Consider the following 21,401-nt stretch of genomic DNA (forward strand, 5'->3'; position numbering starts at 1 on the left):
CTGATGATGGCACGGCAGATGAAGGCATACAGAAGAAACTAAGATGGCCTCTTGCAACCCCACTCCATAATTGGGGGTGGGGGAGAAGGAATTGAGACTCACATGGATGGCAGGTATCATAGGCTGGGGGAGGCTGAGTCTTCTCAAACAGCTAGCCACGGCCCCACCCATGATCCGCCCTCAGTCCCCCTTCTGCTTCCCACTCTGTGGGTAGCTCTTCCTGTGCCGTGGACCCAGACCGGGCTGGGATTGTTGCTGGGGCTGCTCTGCCCTCCTGGTGTTCTGGGGCAGGACTGGGACTGTGCCGCCTGCTCTCCCAGCGCTCTGGGGCTGGTAGGGCTGGGGCCACGCTGCTCATCCTCCTGGTGCTCTGGGGCTGTGGCCATGCTGCCTGTCTGGTGCTCTGGGGCTGGGGGCACACCCTGGGGCAGGGGCCAGCAGCCGTGGTGGGGAGCTCTGGCCTCCAATGAGGGGGGTCCATGGAGGAGGTGGGGCTGGGGGCTAGCCTCCCTGAGCCAGCAGTTCACGCACCGCTCAACGCATTTCAACACCTTCATACCCCAGGTAAAGCAGCAGCAGTAGCACTGTTTCTCCTATCTTTTTACATCCCATTCAATAGCATCAACATCATCCCCCATGTCCCCATCCCCCCCCAAGCAACAACAGTTTTCTTCTCTTCAATATCATACACATAAAAAATATATTAACTAATACAGGTGGGCTAATAGTTCTTCCCCCCGGGCTGATAAATATTCATGACAATTTACCAATGGTGGATTATTCTATAATTTATTTGAAACTGAGCTAATTGGATCTACAATAACTTTTATTTTTCTGGATTTAGAGTAACATAATAGAACGCACAAAATTAGAACATGCACTTTTTAAAATATAAAAACAATTCAAAATAACCTCTAAGGCAATCAGTTGGAATGTAAGTGCATGGAGACAAAGAACATTTATGGGGTAAGAGCTCCCAGCAACTAAGTCAGATATAACAATAACTGATAATTTAGCAGAAAGGAAATGTAACCGCTCTGCAGCCCATCTTGTTTAATTGTTTCACTGCAGAAATGTAGTCAGAACTGTGTAGGGATGACTGTTCTGCAGTATCTGAAAAGTGCTTTTGCATTCTAATGTTCAGCGGTCACAAATATGATTTCACTTCCAGTTCTGTGGACTTACTTGGGCCCTAGTTTTTTTAATTTGTGTGTAAGTCAGATTCTGTTCAAGTGCCCAATTACCTTTGGGAACTGGCATAGATAAATTGAAACTATGCTGATGACTCTTTATCATTAAAAAAGAAAAAAAATGAGGTGGAAAAGAAACATGGAAACAAACAAACAAACAAACAAACTTCCTTATGGTTCTGGCAGAAAAGTTCCTCTCCACACGATGAGACAAATGCCAACAATGACATCTGTTCTGTCCTGTGCCTAAACAAATTAAAATGCCAATTAAATAGAATCCTCACAAAATCAGAAATGTCTTTAAGAAAAAACACGTTCCTGACAAAGCTATACTAAAATGATATATACCAAAATGTTCACATTAGACTCCAACAGAATCAGTCCCAAGATGAAAGAGTGCGTTCACGTCACTTAAAATTGAGCTACAACGCCTCAAAAAGTTATAGGAGCTAGCATTGTGACACTAGTTTCTTATTTTATTCTATTTCATACATAAGCGTTCAAAGTATTAAAAAGCATATTGGGGGAGACAGAATGTAATAATCCATACAGTAAAAACCCAAACAGTATCTCATCTTAGTAACATTTATTCTGATACAATTACACAAATGTCTCTGGTATATATCCATCTCTCTTGTGATTTGCTGGGGAAAGCTATCAACAACTGGACTTAGATAAATCTTTTACATAGTGATGTTCATTCCAAAGAAGTGAAACTCATTAGAAACCATGAGAGTTAAGGATTCTGCCATAAAACTTAGAATCTGATTAGTCCCCCAAGAAAGATATTGGTGATTTTGTTTCAAGCCATTATGTAGACAAAGAGAATAACTTATTTAGCATTTTGTAAGTTTAGTAAAGAAGGAAAGAGGCCTGGGGGGTTGGATAAAGGGCAAAAAATAATTGTCACAAGGATTGTGACTTTAAACTGACAAACGGCTTGGGAGAAAGCTTAAATTTGCTAGCAGGTATTTTAAGACAATCTCTGTAAGTGACAAGTTTTAGATAAAAATAATGGAATTTACCCCATATAATTAACTAAATGTGCAAATCCATTTTTGAGGCTTATTAACTTGAACTGTCAAGAGGGGAAATTTGAACAGTGACTCCGTTGTATTGAAAGGTATTTAATGTTCTTTTTTTTTATCTTGTACCAGGTACCACTTACACTAAAGAAAACAGAGTAGAGATCACAATGCCCATTTGTGACCCTAGATACCTCTGTATTCACACCCTACATACTTCTGTAACAATGTTTGTACAAATATGAAAGCTAATAACACACTGGTAATTAATATCATTGTAAAATGCATGTGTTAGTTGTATGTGTGAAGTTATGAATTCCCTCTATATGATGTTCCTAAAATATGTTTGATCCAGATAAGTCTGGGAAGTGGGAAACAGGTTTTTCTCCACACACAGAAAAGGCCAGCGCCCCCATCCAGGTGTAACCACAGACAATTGGCAATCACAGTCAAGTGGCCATTCATTGGCATATCGGAGGCTGTAGGGACAGATCAATGCACATTCTAGAAAGCACCAGTGGGGAAGAAACCATCAGGAAACCTTCTCCATCAGAGGCCATGGCACCTTTCCTCACAGCAGGGGCACTAAATTTTGAGAAGGATACATTTCAAAAGTTTGCTAGACTATAAAAGAGAGGGGCACAGAAGTCCCAGTTATCTCTCACGTAGAAAGACAAGGGAAACCAGCAGCTTCTTTGGTGCTGGACACTCCTAGCTCTGGTATAAAGGGTCCGGTCAACCCCATGTCCCCTCAGTTCTTTTTCTGGCCAATGCCAAAAGATTGTAGGAGGGAGTCGTGCATGGGCGGTGGATATAAGAGGCTTGGGGAGGCTAAGCCTCCGAAAATGGGGCAAGAATTGCCGGATGTGGCACACTTCCCTTTGGAGGTGCGCTGGCCTGCTGCCTTTGCAGCACAGCTGCCTGAACCTCCTGAGAAGTGGGTGTGCCACTAGTGCCTGGACCATGGCCCCGCCTATACTCCACAATGAGGCCCAGCTCCCCCTCGTCTTCCCCCATGGCCCTGCCTGCACTGCACCTCTACTCCCTGAGGTCCAGGTCAGGCGCTGCCCAATAGGATGGAGGCAACCTTTTCTTGGAGGCCACCAAGTAACAGCATCTCAAATAGGGTCCTGGCATCAGGAGCAATCCCCACAGTTTCTAAAAGGGCCACTGCATTGTCATAGACTAGTGATCACTCAGCCAAGCCAGGGTCCACAGTGGGTAGGGATGACTGGAGGGATAACAAGGGCGACTCCTCGGATGAGACGGAGTGCGACCCAACCTCTGAATCTGATGATAAGCCCTCCTCTAGGGACCATGGAGGCGTAGTTCTTACCAGTGATGGAAATCGGAGGCTTGCGTCAGGGTCAGCAAGGATGGTTTCCCTCTAGATAGTACCACCGAATCCAGAACCAGACAGCAGCTGGAGGCTACATGCTCCCTCCTGCCCATCAATGTTGCCACCACCTCTTGTACTGCCAGTGACAGCAGTACTGAGAATAACAGAAGGTCTCTGGAGCAGACGGCACCGTGTTGGTGCTGCTGCTGCTGCTGCGCTGTCCTTCTGATGCTGACAGCTCATCCGGGACTGGAGTCAACGGTGCATGCATGCATTCTGGAGTCAATAGTGCTGCCTGTGATGCTGAGGCAGAAGAGTGGTCTGACTTAGCTCGCACTCCACTCTGTTCGCCATGCCTGGACTTCCTTGGAGTTGGGGAATGTCCCCTCTTAGCCTACTGCTTCTTATGCTTCTTACTTGGCACCAAGGGATTGCAAACAGTGCCGGGAATGGTGGAAGGAGCACACTGTACTAATGCTGAGATACTCAGTTCCAAATCCGACTGGCTTGGCTTGGAGGAAGGTCTCAGTGCCACTTCCACAAATAGGAACTTTAACCTGGCCTCTCAGTGATTTTTTGTACAAGATTTAAACTCACAGGAGATCTGACAGTGATCTCCAATGTGAGCCTCACCCAAGCACTTTAGATAAATAGAATGCAGGTCGCTTAAAGCTTGGTGACCGAGACATGCCTCAGTACTGTGGACAGATGAAACTCCACTGACAGAGAAGCGTCAACTATCTAACTAAACTAACAATTATTTACACTCTAAGTATATGCAATATGAAGAAATGAAGACAAACTAAGACCACTGAGAACAGCTTGCCATAGTAAGGAGAGCAGTTCCACCGATAGTCCTGGGCGGTAAGAAGAAACTGAGGGGTGTGGGATTGGTCGGGCCCCTTATACTGGTGCTGTGAGTGCATGGCTCTAAGGGGCACCAGAACTAACCTAATGAGTACAACTGAGGGAAAAATTTCTGGTGATTGAGCTCGGTGTGCGCACACACCTACAGTGGAATGAATGTTTGCAAGCACTCAAAGAAGCAAGCATATTTTACTTTTATTTGCTTGTAGCCATTTTTGCCTTTATCCCTTGTACTTAAACTCGTTTAAAACCTCTCTCTTTTGTTTAATAAATTGTTTTACTTTTTCAGAGGTTCTCAAACTGGGGGGGCCCCACAGAATGTATTGTGGGGTGTGTGAGAAGCCTTAGGAATAAAAAACTTACTGCACACATTTTACCCACAGCAATGAATAACTAGCAAAGACGATTCCTGCAGACATATCAGGTCCTCCTTCTCTTTATTTATCTGCTGCTAACTCTTGATGTGGAAAAGTCATTTGTGTGACATTGCAGCCTGTTGAGTAGTTTGGGATGGACCATGCATTTACTGTGTCATGCGTTTACGGATGGTGCTGTACATTTCACTCTAGATGGTGCTGTGCATTTTGACAGATTTTTGTGACACTTGCACACCATTATACAAAGTCATTGCCATCTGTATGTTAATCTCTTTGCTATGACGTAATGTGCACATTTAATTGTAAGCATCGACCACAATCACAGTTTTGCTTTTGCTCTTATTACTATGGATCATTGATTCTCTTTGAATCAATACTTTACTGTTTTTAATATCTAGTGAAAATTGCACGTTGATTTTTTCATCAGTATATGAACTTGTGTGGTGAGTGGAGGGCATAAACTACTACAAACACAAAGGGGGTGTGATCAAATAAGTTTGAGAACCACAGTTTGAGTACTGTGTTGACTTGAAGTGATTATTAACTCCAGTTAAAGCAACAAACTTCTGTGCTTTTGTCTCTTTAAAGGAGCAATAGAACTTATTACTCCTCTGAATGTTTCAGGAGAGGGATGGACAGATAGTTTTGGGGAAATTTGGGAGTGGGGGGGTGTTGGGGTCACTTAACTAATAGTATCAAAGGCTGGGGGAGTCCAGAAGGTGACTATGGTGTAACAAGCAGGATGCTGTAGTCAGAATGATTGAAGCATGGCTGCTCAGTGCATGCTTGTATGCTAGCTGGGAACATCCAGACATGGAGCTACAGCAGCAGAGCATTTTAAGGCATTCAAGGTCAGGACAAGTGGTGATACACCTCTCACTGGTCTGAACTGCACCTCAGAACGTAACACCATTAGAGCTGCAATCCTTAATTTTAATCCTCTTCTGAGAATTCAAACTCCAAAAAACACAAAACAAAACTTCAATTTACAAAAGAGAACTACACTGTCAACTTACAAGCAAATGTCACTATTTCTGCTTCAATATTAGTTTGGATTCTATTTATGAAGTCAACATCTATAATGTACTAATTACAATCTCTCATTATGTAAAATGAGAATAAAGAAGTTCTGTGCTCTCGTACACCAATGGTGGATGGGTATCTATATTCATTTTTATTCTACTCTGTAGATCTGGTTTTGAGTGCATATTTAATTAATGATTAACAGTCCCACATAAAGGTTACAACCAGTTGTGTTGCTGCATGGAGATTCGCTGGTTGTGGAACAGCATTGTACTCAGGCTCACTAGACCAGGGGAGACCAGGTAGGGTGGTGGCACACTTGGCTGTACAGAAAAGTGGGAGAAGGGAGATGAAGAAACCACTCTTCAGCACCTTGTAATGGTCAATTGTATAGCACTTTTTTCCGGTTTTCTTGTGGTTTGGGTTAAACCTTGTCATTATGGGTTAAATGTAACAGTTGCAATTGTGAGAGACAGTTAAGAAACCTCCCACCTAAAACCATGGCATATGTGAGTTCACCAGGAATTTGAACAATGGAGGTGGAGGGCTTTTGCTGGGCACTGTTTGGGCAGAGGTGTGTATGCGTGTGAGGGAAAAGCAGGACAAAGGCAGCCAGTAAGCCAAGCAGACAGTAACAGAAGTACTGGTAATTGGGCCAGGAGAGAAGCCTAGATAGAGGTTTTGGATCAGCCTGCAGACTGAAAGAGGTCTGGATCTTTGAGCAAGGACCCTGTTGCCTGCTGTTTGATTCCTTCTGTGGTCAGGTAAACAGAACTTTTTTGTCTTTGTAAATAAATAAAATTGCCTAAATAAAATACCTGACTCTCACCAATTTCTCCTAATTGGAACCAGACTGAAGAAGTCTCCTGGTATGTACCAAAAAACTCTTGATTTAATAATGTTATCTCCCACAATGGAGAAAGGGGAATTCAGGACAGGTCATCCAGTGTTGCCACGGCCAGGAAGAGATCATTGCAGGAGAATACACGGGCAAGGCTCTGCCTGCATGCTGTGGCTAGAGAGCATCAGTTGTCACTGGAATGGGAGGTCACTGGTGCTGACATCTGGGATCACATAGCTCAACATTAAGTGACTCCACTGGTGCATACCTTGTGAAACTGGAATGATGCTGGCTTGCTATTCACTGAGATAGGAATTGTGGGTATATGAGAGAGAGATGGACAGCCCAAGAGGAGTGGAGCTGGGGAAAGCAGGGCACACTGGGGGTGGAGGTGTCTGATGCCTTCCCCTGCAGTGAGCTCAGCGTTGGGCAAGGAGGGAGAAGGGGCTTGGGCTGGGCTTGGGGGAAAAGGTCAGAAAGGAGAATGAAGCTGGGTTTGACTCAGATCTGGAGGGCCTAGGTCTTCTGGATTGGAGTCAGAACTAGGTGGGAAGAGCCATTGACGGGCTGGAGCCGCAGTTCATTGTGACACTGAGATTTGGTCAGTTATTATAATAGGTTTGAGGGACTTCTTCCTCCTCCCTTCCTCAGCTTTCAAACCAGAAACTGACTGAGGACCATAATGCTCTTAGAAAAGAGCAAGTTATTTTAATCTTCTCTGCCAGCACTCAAAAAATGATGCACTTTGCAATGAAAATTTAATATAGACAGCTTTGTCCCCCTGCATACATTTCTAAAAGATTTAGAGCAATAGTAAAGGTTTAAAAGCATTAAAATAAACAATCCTATATATAGATTTAATTTGCTAAAACTTTAGCTGAGTGTGGGAGGGAAGAATAGGTGCATCCAGCTTGCAATTATTTTTACAGAATATAAAATGGAAATAATACTCATATTCAGATTAAAGATCTCACCTTATATATTGGCAATAATGTTTCTAAAGATGCAAATGCTTAATGGAAAGGCATATAACAAGCTGTTTCAGTAGTGCATACTGTAGCCAGAGTGAAAGGGATGGAGTGGGGAGCCGGATCAGCCCTGTGAGACAAGGAGCCGCTGCTACAAGGTGAGTGTGGTGCAGGCTCACTTAACTCTTCCAGGGCTTCCCAACCCAAATCTCCCTTAAATTACTTTGAAAATGTTGGTAACCATGACTGGAATAACCTGCAACACCCAAAATTTGGCTAGTCAGTTAGGTCAAAAGGGGTAACAATATCAACAAGACACTGCAAAAATGGCATCATGGGGGGAAAATTGATGTATTTTAGTAATTACATATGTAATGTTAAATCAGAAAAATCCTGCGCTGATGACCAGATGGACTGGATAATCAAATTTAGCAGTAAGTAACTGGCCAATGGGAGCTGCGAAGCCCGTGCTCTGGATGGAGGCAGCACGCAGAGCTGCCTGGCCATGCCTCCACCTAGCAGCTGAGCAAGGGGGATGTCACCGCTTTCATGGAGCTGCCCAGGTAAGCACCCCCCAGAGCCACCTCACCCCATCCTGTGCTCCAACCCTCCCACATCCAAACTCTGCTGCTACTGCTGGGGGGGGAGGTGTGGAGTCAGGTAGGGAGCCTGCCGGCCCTGCCAACCCACTCCACCACCAGCAGGGGTCTTGGGCTGTGCATAACCGCCCTCTCCTACCCCTAGTTTTAGTCACGGATATATAGTAAAAGTCATGGATAGGTCACAGGCCATGAATTTTTGTTTACTGCTCATGACGGGTCCATGCTTTTTACTAAAATTACCTGTGACTAAAACGTAGCCTTACTGATTAGATTAATTTCCTTTCCATTTGTGATCATGTGAATCCCCTTCTCTCCCATTCATAATCACTAATATACCTATAGTATCTGTAGCAATTACTTCAATGAAAAGTGATATTTTGAAAGTATTTAATATATTTTAAGCTTCTTTAAATGAAATTCAGCAACTAAAACTAAGGAAGAAAACCAGCTCCATGTGAAAAAGCAGATTTCTGCAGAAGAACAGAAAGTGCTTTGAGAATTAAGTGTAATTCACAGAGCAGTTTGGGAACATATGTTCTGCTATTTTTAATATAATTATTGCTCTAACTCCTTTTATACTAGTAACCCTTTCCCCTCCTTGTTAAGAACCTTCTGCACCTCTCCTGACCTACCCTACAAGCCCAACTTCCTTTCTAGCCTCAGTTTTATGACTCAGAAAACAATTGCAATTCACTTCCCTCTATAAAAGACTAAGTGGAATACTGAACAGCTCCCAATGTAATTTGTATCTTAGAAAATGAATTAAAAGTGGCTGAAATGGTCTATAAACCATTGTTAAAAATATTGGTCATACAAAACTATAGGTAAACTATAAAAAACTCAACAAAGTTAGTTAAATTTAACTCTTAATCTTTAACTTCTCCTATTGTCCCAAGGAAAGGCCTGAGTCCCACTCTCAAGAGAAGGTGATACTATATATAGTGGACAAGATTTATTAAATACTGTGCTTGATGCTCCTCTCACACTGGTCCTACAGCAGTGTAACTCTATTGACTTTAGTGGAGATACTCCTGATTTCCAAAAACAAAAAAGTGAGAAGAAAATCAGAAACATATCTGTGATTTTCTGCAACAGATACTGGAGGTTATGGATGTTGGCTCCTAATCAGCAGAAAAACTGTCCCCTTTCTGTAAGGAAATTGTAAATAAAAATGTTTATATAGTGATAAGTTGCGAAGCCAACCTCCTCCTGCAGACAACAATTATTTTATTTTAAAAACATCTCACCTCAATATATTTGCTGCATGATCAACTTTAAAGGCTCAGGAGTAAATCTCAAGAGAACAAATGTCAAATGCAAACAAGCATTTATAAGTGCTGAACATGGGTACAACAATGGGACAACAACGGGACAGTACACTATAAAAAGAAGTTGCAGACCAAGACTTTTTAGGGCCAGACACTCTGGCATCACTACACTGATAAGGATTAATTTGTCAGTAGGCTTCTTTAGGCAGCTCCCAGCACTGAGGAAGAACACACACTAACAGGATCCTTAGAAATCATTATATTTTAAACAATTTGGGACAAAGATTGTTCCTTTTTGTGTGTTTATACAGCACTTATCACAATGTGGCCCTGATCCTGCTTGGGAAAGCAGGGCCCTACTGGTACACACATAATAAAAAGTTTAAATCAGCTTCAGTACAAAGTTTTGACAATGCTAATCTCACATCTCAGAGCAAACATCTTTGGTACTGAGGCCTCAGGGCCACTCACAGACTTCAGCACTACAGACAAGGATGGTGAATCTTCTTAGGACAGATTTTCTTTTTGGTGGGGACATGCCTCAGTTGCCAGCTTTTGAAGCTGAACTACTCCGTTCCTTCTCAGGGGCAAATGACTAACCAAATATCACATCTAAAGACTCGGCTGGGTGAGAACCTGAGGTCTGAAGGTACTACATACACAGGGTTTGCTCATCTAGGGAGTGGGCTTTCCCCAGGCAGAATAAAGAGTTGATGATGTTCATGTCATTTCAGGGAATGCATCCACCTCAGGGAACAAATAGGCATGAAATGCACTGCTTGACAGAGATTGAATGCCTGGCTATCATCACTTATGCTGAAACCAGAAACTGAATTAAAAAGGAAACATTCTTTAGGTGTTTTTGTCTTTAAGGCTCTGTGTTTCCCATTTGTTTGTATGACGTATACCAGGGGTCGGCAACCTTTCAGAAGCAGTGTGCCGAATCTTCATTTATTCATTCTAATTTAAGGTTTCACGTGCTCGTAATACATTTTAATGTTTATAGAAGGTCTCTTTTTAGAAGTCTATAATATATAACTAAACTATTGTTGTATGTAAAGTAAATAAGGTTTTTAAAATGTTTAAGAAGCTTCATTTAAAATTAAATTAAAATGCAGAGTCTCCTGGACTGGTGGCTAGGACCTGGCCAGCGTGAGTGCCACTGAAAATCAGCTCACGTGCCACAGGTTGCCTACCCCTGACGTATACACTGTACTTTTGGTCCAGCCATGACCTATGTGATTCACTTCCTTTTTTTGTTTATTACTTTGATATTTTTATTTTGGACTCATTTACTTCTATGATTATTAACCACAGAGTCTGCTCCCTCTTGTAAGTTTTGATTGATAACTTTTAACTGGCTGCATGAGTAAAACTGTCCTTTTTCTAGCATGCTCTTTGCATCCTTAATGTACGAGAATATTCTTCCCTCAAAAACTAATACTAACATAAACCTCCCACATTCTGAGCACTGGTATCTAAGTCTTCTGATTGTGGAACTGTATAATCTTTAATATTTTGCATGGCAGGCCAGTTTGTCCTTTTATTAGGACTTATTGCTGTCCGAGTGCCAAGCCATCATGCTCACCCTTACAGGAAATGATGCACAAAACTTCAGCTGGATACGGTCCTGTGATTTTAACTGTAACTTAGGTTAAAAACTGCATTCAGCAACTCACAGAAACTAGGTTTCATTTGGTTTGGGAAAAAAAAAGAAAAAGTATCCAATCATATGTGAGTTTAAGCCAAGTCTGAGTACTTCTAAGGGCAGGGATCTTTTATAATTGAATGTACAGCTTGTTTGCCAGAAAAGGCCAGACAAGCAAAATGAAAAGACCACTTATTTGCAAGTGTTTGAAGAAACCAAGAATTCTGGCTTTGTTGTATGTCAGTATTTTACCTCAGCATTCAGGTTCTTATATAAGGCAGGGGGTGTGCAAACTATGGCCCACTAGCTGTTTTAAGCGAACTCCTGCTGGGAAGCAGGGTCTGGGACTTGCCCCACTCCGGCGCTCCAGCCAGGGCAACAGGGACGCACCATGCAACTCCCGGAAGCCACAGCATGGCCCCGTTCCAGGGCACAGGATCAGGGGCCACAACATGTGGCTCCCAGAAGCAGTCGCATGGCCCTGCTCCACGGGTAGCAGGGTCAGGGGCCGCTCCACACGTAGGAGCCAGAGAAGGGATATGCCACTGCTTAGGGGAGTTGCTTGAGGTAAGCGCCGCTTGGAGCCTTCACCCCTGAGCCTTTCCCTACACCCCAAGCCCTTGCTCCATCCCAGATCCTACTTTCTAAACCCCTCAATCCCATCATGCAGCACCGTTTGCACCCCAAACTTCTCATCCCCAGCCTCACCTCAGAGCCCGCACCCCTGCCCCAGTTAGGGTGACCAGATCACCCAGGTCAAATATCGGGACACGGGGGGGGGCTGGGGGCGGGGCAGGGGCAGGGGAGAAAAAAATGGCGGCAGAGCAAAAAAAAAAAATCCCCCATCCCCGATTCCTCCTCCCTCCGCAAGCACTGGAGGGAGGCCCAGGAGACTGAGTGGGTGCAGGGCCAGGTTGAGTGTGTGTCCGGCCTGGCCCTGAGCAGGCAGGACTCAGGCGTGGTACCTGGAGGGAGAGTAGGGGGCAGCCTGCAGGGCCAGGCAGAGGCTGTTCTCCCCACCTGGGCAGCGGGACTCGGGAGCAGCCGCTGCTGCAGCCCCCACTGCCGCGAGGGGAGGAAGCGGCCCCTGGCCAAGCTCGGCGGCTGCGGCTTTGGTGCCCACAACCCCCCTGAGCCAGGGCCTGCTGTGGGGACCCAGCAGCGCGCATGCTGCGCCCCACCCCTGGCCAGTCGTGTCTGGGCTGGCTGCCCAGCTGGTGCAATCCCGCAGGCGGCCCCAGAGTGGGGGCAGTAGGCCTCAGCCCCCACATCCCACTTGGGTCCCGCAGGGGAATGGGGCTGGGCTGCTGATGCCTCCGCCGCGGGATTGCACCAGCTGGGCAGCCAGCCCAGACGCGACTGGCCAGGGGCTGGGCTCAGCGTGCGTGCTGCTGGGTCCCCGCAGCAGGCCCAGGCTCGGGGGGTTCAGGCCCGGGCGCCAGAGCTGCAGCCGCCAAGCACCACGTGCTTGGCCACTTCCTCCCCCCCGTGGCAGTGGGAGCTGCAGTAGCGGCTGCTCCCGAGTCCTGCTGCCCAGGTGGGGAGAACAGCCGCCGCCTGGCCCCGCGGGCCGCTCCCTACTCTCCCTCCAGGTACCGCACCCGAGTTCTGCCTGCTCGGGGCCAGGCCGTACTGGACTCACACTCACCCCAGCCCCGCGCTCTCCTGGGCAAGGCTTGCTTGGCAAGAGGCGGGGATTTGGGGAAGGAGCCAATGACGGCAGTGAGGGGGCGGGGATGGAAGTGAGGATTTGAGGAGGGATCCAATGGGGGAAGGAGGGGGAGGAGTAGGGCGGGGTAGGGCGCGAGCCCTTCTCGGCTCTGGAGCCTTTGCTTGATTGTCCAGTGTCCCGACCTAACATTGGTCGAGACAGGGGACAAACAAGCAAATATCGGGACAGTCCAGATAAAATCAGGACGTCTGGTCACCCTAGCCCCAGCCCTGATCCCCCTCCTGCCCTCCTACACCCAAACTCCTCATCCTCAGCCCCACCCCAGATCCCTCACCCCCTCCTACACCCCAATCCCAATTTTATGAACATTCATGGCCTGCCATACAATTTCTATTCCTCAATGTGGCCCTCAGGCCAAAAAGTTTGCCCATCCTTGGTGTAAGGCAATCTTTGGACAGACAGTTTGTAAAGTAATTGTGATCCTTAAGAATAGGAGATGACATATAGAGCATTAAAGAGAAGAATCTTTCAGGTCTGTAACACAGACATACCTGATTTTTCTTTCTATGCGCCTTTACATCCACATTCTAGATAACAGGCTTACTTGTTCTGGATTTCTTTGACTTTGAATAACCTCCTCCTTCTTTCTGCTAACAAGTAATAAAGCAAGTTAAATTAATGCACTCAGTGCTGAGTAACACTAAGCCAACAGCTAAACTAACAAATGTCATATCTGCATATAAGATATTTGGTTGACCAGTACAGGAAATAGAAAATAAGCATACATTGTGTAGATCAATTAAACAATGTTCAAAATGTGGGGATAAGGTACCGTATGTAACATAAGATTAAATTAAAACGAAAACTGCTGAAAATATCCTTTAAAAATGTTGAATCAAAAGTAATGGCCAAGCATTCCAAGAGCAACTAGTGACTTTTGAATGCTCAACTTCACATACCTTAAAGGGGCCTATTTTTCAGAGGATGGGTGCTTAGGTTAAAAGTGATTTCCCAGGGATACATATGTTGCCCTGGATTGACGGCATATTAAGTGCACTCAGCCACTATAATTAATGAAACAGAACACCACATAGTTAAGGGTTAATTTGGAGACAGGCTTTCAGAAGCAAGGTCATAACTACTGACAGTTTTGTTACTCAGAATGGGATGGGGGAAAGGAAAGTAAATAACTAAGAATGAAAGAAGATATGTGGATGGACAACCTGCAGTCTAGATGCCTCAGATATTAAAAGTTTATTGAAAGTTGGGAAAAGTGATGAGCCAGTAAGGGTCATTATGACTTCTGTGTTTTGTAGAAGTTGGTTACAAAAAGTTTAGATAATAGAGTGTACTTGGGAGCTGTTCTCTGGAGCTATCCCGGGAGATACATTTTTTCCTGTCATCTTTACTCCCAGCAGGGAGGTGTTTGGCCAGTGCTGACTTGTCATTAATTACTCAATAATGTCTCAGAATATAGCTAAATATCTGAGATGTTCTAAATCTATTGCTTATGTCTGTGTGTGGTTAAATCTAATGAACTGCTTAGACAGGAGCACGCTTACTTGCATTTAATTCTTGATCAGACAGAATGACTGTGTTCCTATTGATTTATTCCTGACAGCGCCTGGAGTGAAATAGTTAAGTTACCAGTGTTGGGGATTCTGAAAACTCTGGTAACACACATTAGGACCAATGGTTAATATACTTATTAATTATCTGGAAAAAGTGAAAAATTATAAGGGAGCAATATGTGCAGATGTTGCAAAATTATTTAGAATACTCAAGACTTGAAAATACTATGATGAACTCCACAGCGACCCAACAAAACTAAGTGAATGAGCAGCAAGATGGCAGATGACATTTACTGTTGACAAATGTAAATTAAAAGGAATAATTTGAAATACTCATACACATTTCTAGGTTCTGAAATAATTGTGTCTTTTTCTAGAGCATTTATAGTTATGTGCCATGGTGGTGTGAAAAGGTAAAGGCATTGCAACCTCTTCAGGGCCCAGCTGGTCACATGGCTGCGACCGGGTGGAGTATGAAAGGGAGCTGGGGGAAAAGCTGGGTCAAAGGGGAGCTAAGAAGAAAAGTGTGCCTTTTCTCCTGGCTGGCTAAAGTGGGGGTGGAGGGAAGCATTTGGGGAATTATTCTCCAGTGCTTTTAAGTCCATTTATTGTTTGTGTTTATTGCAGAAGTGTCTTAAAAGGATTGAGGTTTGGACCTTATTTATGTTCCCTGGTGGTGAACCTGCCCACCACTTTGCAAGTACTCATAATGAAAACTATGAGTTAAAACATAAAAAGAATTGAAAATACTACTGAAAATATTTACCACAATATAAATGGATGGTATTCCTTTATATTTAATACTCTTTTCCTTTGGGTTATTAGATATAAAAAAAAGGATGTAATAGAAATAGAAGAGGTTCAGAGACAGGCAACAATATGGTTAAAATTATGGAAAGACTTCCATCAGAAGAGAGAGAAAAAGTTAGGACAGTTTTATTCAGAGAGGAGACAAATGAAAGGGGATATAAAGTACATAAAATTATGAATGGTATCTAGAAGTTATTTGGGTGCTCCTATTGATCCTTTCTGATACTACAAGAGTAAATGGATTAAAAGTGAAACAAAGACAGAAAGAATTAAAAACAGTAAAAGGAAATACTTCTTTTATGTTTTACACAATGCATACCTAGCCTATAGAATTTATTGTCACAGGATATTACTGAATTCAAGAGTTTAGCAGGATTAAAAAAGATGAGTCATTTATATAACTAATGAGATCATCCATAGCTACATTAAAATAAACGATACAAATAATAAATTATACAAATCTTGTGTTGCAGGGCATAAGCCACCTACTAACAGCTTGGGGCAGGAAGAAAACTGTCCTGATGGGCCATTTCAAGAATTCATGCACCTTTCACTCAAGCATTAGCTACTAGTCAGCACTGAAGATGTAATAAAGCATTTACTATATACCTCGTTAGTGCTATGTGGATACTTATGAAGTGCTGACATGATCAATGAAGCTGATAGCTATGCACCTCAATTTAAATGTCTCAATACTTTGGATTAAGGAGATGGTGGCAATCTGTAACATACCTGGATTATCCGCAAACAGAAATGACTGTATGGAACCATAAAATTAATCAGTCTTCACTGTAATTACATGTATTGGTATTTGAAATAAATAGAGTTTACATTTTCTGCAAGTTTCTTTGAATTATGATTAAGTAAAATACATGTGCAGAAATGGATGTTCTAAATTGACTGCATACACTTCATCAAATAGGAAAAGCTTTCATGCAGTCAGAAGATTCTCATTTATATGACCATTATAAAGTAGATTAATAAATTCCAGAAATAGGTTGTATGGTATTGTGAATGTCCTAACAAGATTTTTATGTGGAATCAGAAAATTTATTTTCATAACCCCCAAAAAATATTTACATTAAATGATATTGTTAACCTTATTAGCATTACTACATATTTAATTTCTGAAGGAGTATGTTTTCAAAGTTTTAAAAGTTGGTAAAAATATTCTGAAAATACAGAAATGAAATAAAAGTTTTACATTATCCAGGCCATAAGGGATTTTTTGTATTCTCTGTTTTGCTTTATCTGGTCACTATTCTAAAATAAAAAAGTATATATTGTCTTTTTCATCACTTAGTGTCTGGATGTTAGTGAGTCTTTTACCTGCGTTCTTTTGCCACAACTTTTCTTTGAAGTTGTTTTCAAATGGGTCTCCATCTTTGAGTAAATCTGTTTTGAGGTCACTACTTCACAGTGTAAGGGATCATTCACTGTCAACATCTTAAAACACAAAAGTAGATATATCCTCATTAACTAAAACTCCAGTACTATTGTAATGGTTATCATGACAGGACTTCTGATCAACTTTTTTTGGCCACTGAATCTCACCATTACAATCCACCCTGACCTGTAACTTCTAACAACACTAACACCAATCTGAATTATGCAGATATATCTATCACTTGCTGTCCAAAGAACAGACCACTATCAATATATACCCTTTCTTACTGATGTACATTCTCACTCTAGCAGCTAACCTGTGTCTGTGAGGCATTAATAGCCTATTGTTTAAAATTTTACAGACTTTGGTATTTAAAAGTCAGTAGACATAAATGAAGAACTGTGCTCACAGGAAATATGCGAGTGCCCCTCTCTGCTCAATCCCCTTCATCAGCCCCCACCCCACACATTATAACAAACAAACCCCAACAATAATAAAGTCAGGCTGAAAAATAATTACAGTCTACCAAATTCATATTTTTAGATTAAGAAAATAATGAGAAGGAAAATACCACTTCACACCCTGTGCCGCACTACCTGGAGATTTTAGGATAAAACATATTTTCATTTTCTTTTGGTGAAGAGCATTCTTAAATAACAGCAATAAAAGGTTCTACAGTACATCTTGTAAAGAAAGTGCAACAAAAATGTCTGGATAATTTTCTTAAAGTTAAAAGCCTTTGTAGACACAAATTAAAAGCCAAATTAGGAGATTCAAAGCACAACTTATGTTCTTGAATGTCTGAAAAAACTTGGTGCTAAATTCATCACTGTTATTGCACTGAACTCAGTTTACCACTTCTTGTTTCATTAACACTCAAGAAGAGGTATCATACTCTATTTAAATTATTCTTAGTGTGCCACTTAGCACAAAGTTCAAATGCTGTTAACAACTTGCATTTATACTAGGGTGGTCAAGCAATTAAAAAAAATAACCGTGATTAATTGTACTGTTAAACAATAATTGAATACCATTTATTTAAATATTTTTTGATGTTTTCTACATTTTAAAATATTTTTATTTCAACTACAACACAGAATACAAAGTGTACACTGCTCACTTTATATTTATTTTAATTACAAATACTTTCACTGTAAAAAACAAAAGAAATAGTATTTTAAAATTAATCTAATACAAGTACACCTCTATCCCAATATAACGCTGTCCTTGGGAGCCAAAAAATCTTACCACATTATAGGTGAAACTGCGTTATATCGAACTTGTTTTGATCTGCCGGAGTGCGCAGTCCCACCCACCCCCCCGGAGCGCTGCTTTACCGCGTTATATCTGAATTTGTGTTATATCAGATAGCATTATATTGGGTAGAGGTGTACTTAAGCGCAATCTCTTCATCATGAAAGTTGAACTTACGAATTTAGCATTATGTACCTAAAAAAAAATGCATTCAAAAATAAAACAATGTAAATCTTTAGAGCCTAAAACGTCCACTCAGTCCTACTTCTTGTACAACCAATGGCTCAGACAAACAAGTTGGTTTACATTTACGCGAGATAATGCTGTCCACTTCTTGTTTACAACGTCATCTGAACATGAGAACAGGCGTTAGTATGGCACTGTTATAGCTGGCGTCGCAAGATATATACGTGCCAGATGTGCTGAAGATTTATATGTCCCTTCATGCTTCAACCATCATTCCAGAGGACCTATGTCCACACTGATGACAGGCTCTGCTAGATAACGATACAAAGCAGTGTGGACAGATGCATGTTCATTTTCATTATGAATCAGATGATACTAGCAGACGGTTGATTTTCCTTTCTGGTGGTTCAGTCTCTGTAGTTTCCATGACAGAGTGTTGGGCTTTTAAGACTTCTGAAAGCATGCTCCACACTTGGTAGCCCTCAGATTTTGGAAAGCATTTCAGATTCTTAAACCTTGGGTCGAGTGCTGTAGCCATATTTAAGAAATTTCACATTGGTACCTTCTCCGCATTTTGTCAAATCTGCAGTGAAAGTGTTCTTAAAACATGAACAACATGTGCTGGGTCATCATCTGAGACTGCTATAACATGAAATATATGGCATAATGCGGGTAAAACATCAGGAAACATATAATTCTCCCCAAAGGAGTTCAGTCCTATATTTAATTAATGCATTTTTTTTTAAACGAGTGTAGTCAGCATGGAAGCATGTCCTCTGGAACAGTGGCGGAAAGATGAAGAGGCATATGATTGTTTAGCTTCCCTGGCATGTAAATATCTTGCAATACCAGCTGCTAACGTGCCCTGCAAATGCCTGTTCCTCACTTTCAGTGACATTGTAAATAAGAAGTGGACAGCATTATCTCCTGTAAATGTAAACAAACTTGTTTGTCTTAGCAATTGGCTGAACAAGAAGTAGGACTAAGTGAACTTGTAGGCTCTGAAGTTTTACGTTGTTTTGTTTTTGAATGCAGTTATGTAACAAAAAATTACATTTGTAAATTGCATTTTCATGATAAAGAGATTGCACTACAGTACCTGTATGAAGTGAATTGAAAAATATTATTTCTTTTGTTTATCATTTTTACAGTGCAAATATTTGTAATTAAAATAATAATATAAGGGGGGGAAATGTACACTTTGTATTCTGTGTTGTAACTGAAATCAATATCTTAGAAAATGTAGAAGGACATGCAAAAATATTTAATACATTTCAGTTGGTATTGTTTAACAGTGCAATTAAAACTGCGATTGATCATGATGCATTTTTTTTAATTGCAATTCATTTTTTTGAGTTAATCTCATGAGTTAATTGCAATTAATGGACAGCCCTAATTTTTACTAACTTGTAATCTAAACAGCTATTATACAAGCAAAGGTTTTCAATGAATGTGTTGTAATAACTGAATCTGCTAAAGTTTCAAGCTTGTGTAAAAGCACCGGGCTTACATATTCTGTAGTCTACAGCTACTAGGTGATACAATCACATACTTGATCTGATTTGATATACCATCTAGTAGCTGGTTGTAGAACACAACTTTGTGTGAAGACAGACTGGCACATACAAAATGGAAGCATATTATTGTTTATAAGTTTTGCCAGTCCCATTAAATAAAAATCTGGAATGAAATTTAAAGGAATTACTCTTCCTTTCAGAAAGTCACAATTACAGGAGCATACAGCTCAGATGATAAAACAAATCATAGTATTTTACTGTAAAAGGAGGCAATGGTTAAAGATTTTAATACAAATTACAGCAAATATTAGAAACACACAGTCTACCTGGCAGAACTAAGATACAGCATCAAATGCAATGAATAGTCTATTTACCTCAGGGCTTATACACACACAGAATTGGTGAGAGCTAGTATAGGTGAAACCTATTATTCACTGTACCTGCTCATAGTTGACTTGTGAATGGTGATTGGTTGTCTTGGTGATATACTCCTTTGATGGTATTAATGATTGTTGATATTCTTCTCTTTTGGCTCTGTGCACTGTACTGTTTAAAACCAATCTGAGAATATTTAACCCTGCTCCGTCAGTTGGGCTCTTTGTTTGATGCTGTGATATGCTCGTGTTCACAATTTCTTTGTCTGACTCAGAAATCTGTATATGTACCTTCTTTGAACTGTGACTTGCTCCAAGTATTTTAGTGGTGTTTTGATTTGATAACTTTCCCCCCTTTTTTGTAGTAGAACTGAGTAGTGCAGGTTTTTTCAAACCTAGATTGGCATTTGATATCTGAAGCACTGATTTGTCATTAGCAGATAATGAAGAATAATTTATCTTCTCAGGTTTGCCTCTACTTGAATTCCTATCTAAGGATGGGCTATTAGAAAAAGCAGAATTTGTCAGCTGCTTACTAGTTTCTTTTTTCTGGTCACATATAGGTCTACCACTTTTTACACTTGTTTTCCCAGTCATTCTCTGAGCAACAGTGCCATTAGTAGGATTTTTGAATGACACAGTTTGGACAGGTTTGTATACCTGATTTACACTGGGGTTGCATACAGTTAATTTAGACATGGTGACATCTCTAACTACTTTTGGAGAATGCTGTAAAGCACTCACTTTTTTCTTTCCTTCATTGGCTCTTGTGGCCTTTACATCCATTTGCAACAACTTTCCTTTGAAAATAGGTATAATTCTAGTGGCATTGTTCCTTTGAGAATCCACAGATGAATTCTTAGACATTCTTAAGGATTCATTTGAGTGACTTGGTACCCCTGATGCTCCTGGAGTCTGCTGCTGCTGTCTACTATGCACTGTTTTCTTCATGGCCTCAGCAACAGAATCCTCTGGACACGGAATGAGATTTGAGAAAATACATTGTTTTGGCTGATTGATCAAAAGCTCCATCCTGTGGCTAATTCTTGAACTGCCTTTTGAAGAAGTCTGCGGCAAAGTCTCTCTCCTTGGAGGTGCTTGAGTCAGAGATACCTTGCATATCGGTTTGCCAGTCAGATTCGCAGGCTTGGCATTTACTTCCTGTAACACACAGCTGTTGCCAAACTGATTCAACTGAACGAAGAGAGTTAGTTTACAATGCTACAATAACTTAGTCTGTATACAACATACACTGTACACATGTTTGTGTTTGTTATTTTACAATTCTGTTTTTAATAACAACCTCAAATTAAGAACATTGTATGCTCGCTATTAAGACATTTAAGGAAAGACTTTTTCAGCTTGATAAATGAAAAGTAATATGTATGCAAATATCTGATTGTCAGGATGGCAAATATGCTGCACAATATATATCCTTTCAATCAAGAATAAAAAAGCATGCCCCAAGCTATATACGGAGAT

At 41.6% G+C, this 21,401-nt stretch overlaps 1 protein-coding gene across 1 annotated transcript in view; it reads right to left on the reverse strand.

Annotated features, from left to right (window-relative positions):
• Nucleotides 1-939: 939 nt before the first annotated feature.
• The window catches only part of LOC115645162 (uncharacterized protein C18orf63-like), a 36,256-nt gene continuing 15,794 nt past the window's right edge, over nucleotides 940-21,401 (reverse strand). The window contains exons 11-14 of the mRNA XM_030549545.1: nucleotides 19,986-21,080; nucleotides 16,535-16,647; nucleotides 13,372-13,470; nucleotides 940-1,436 (exon numbers count right to left, since the gene is read on the reverse strand). Of these exons, the coding sequence (XP_030405405.1) occupies nucleotides 13,395-13,470; nucleotides 16,535-16,647; nucleotides 19,986-21,080 (1,284 nt within the window). The 3' untranslated portion in view covers nucleotides 940-1,436; nucleotides 13,372-13,394. The remainder of the gene's footprint in view (nucleotides 1,437-13,371; nucleotides 13,471-16,534; nucleotides 16,648-19,985; nucleotides 21,081-21,401) is intronic.

Source organism: Gopherus evgoodei, chromosome 2, assembly GCF_007399415.2.
Source record: "Gopherus evgoodei ecotype Sinaloan lineage chromosome 2, rGopEvg1_v1.p, whole genome shotgun sequence".
Taxonomy (NCBI): domain Eukaryota; kingdom Metazoa; phylum Chordata; order Testudines; family Testudinidae; genus Gopherus; species Gopherus evgoodei.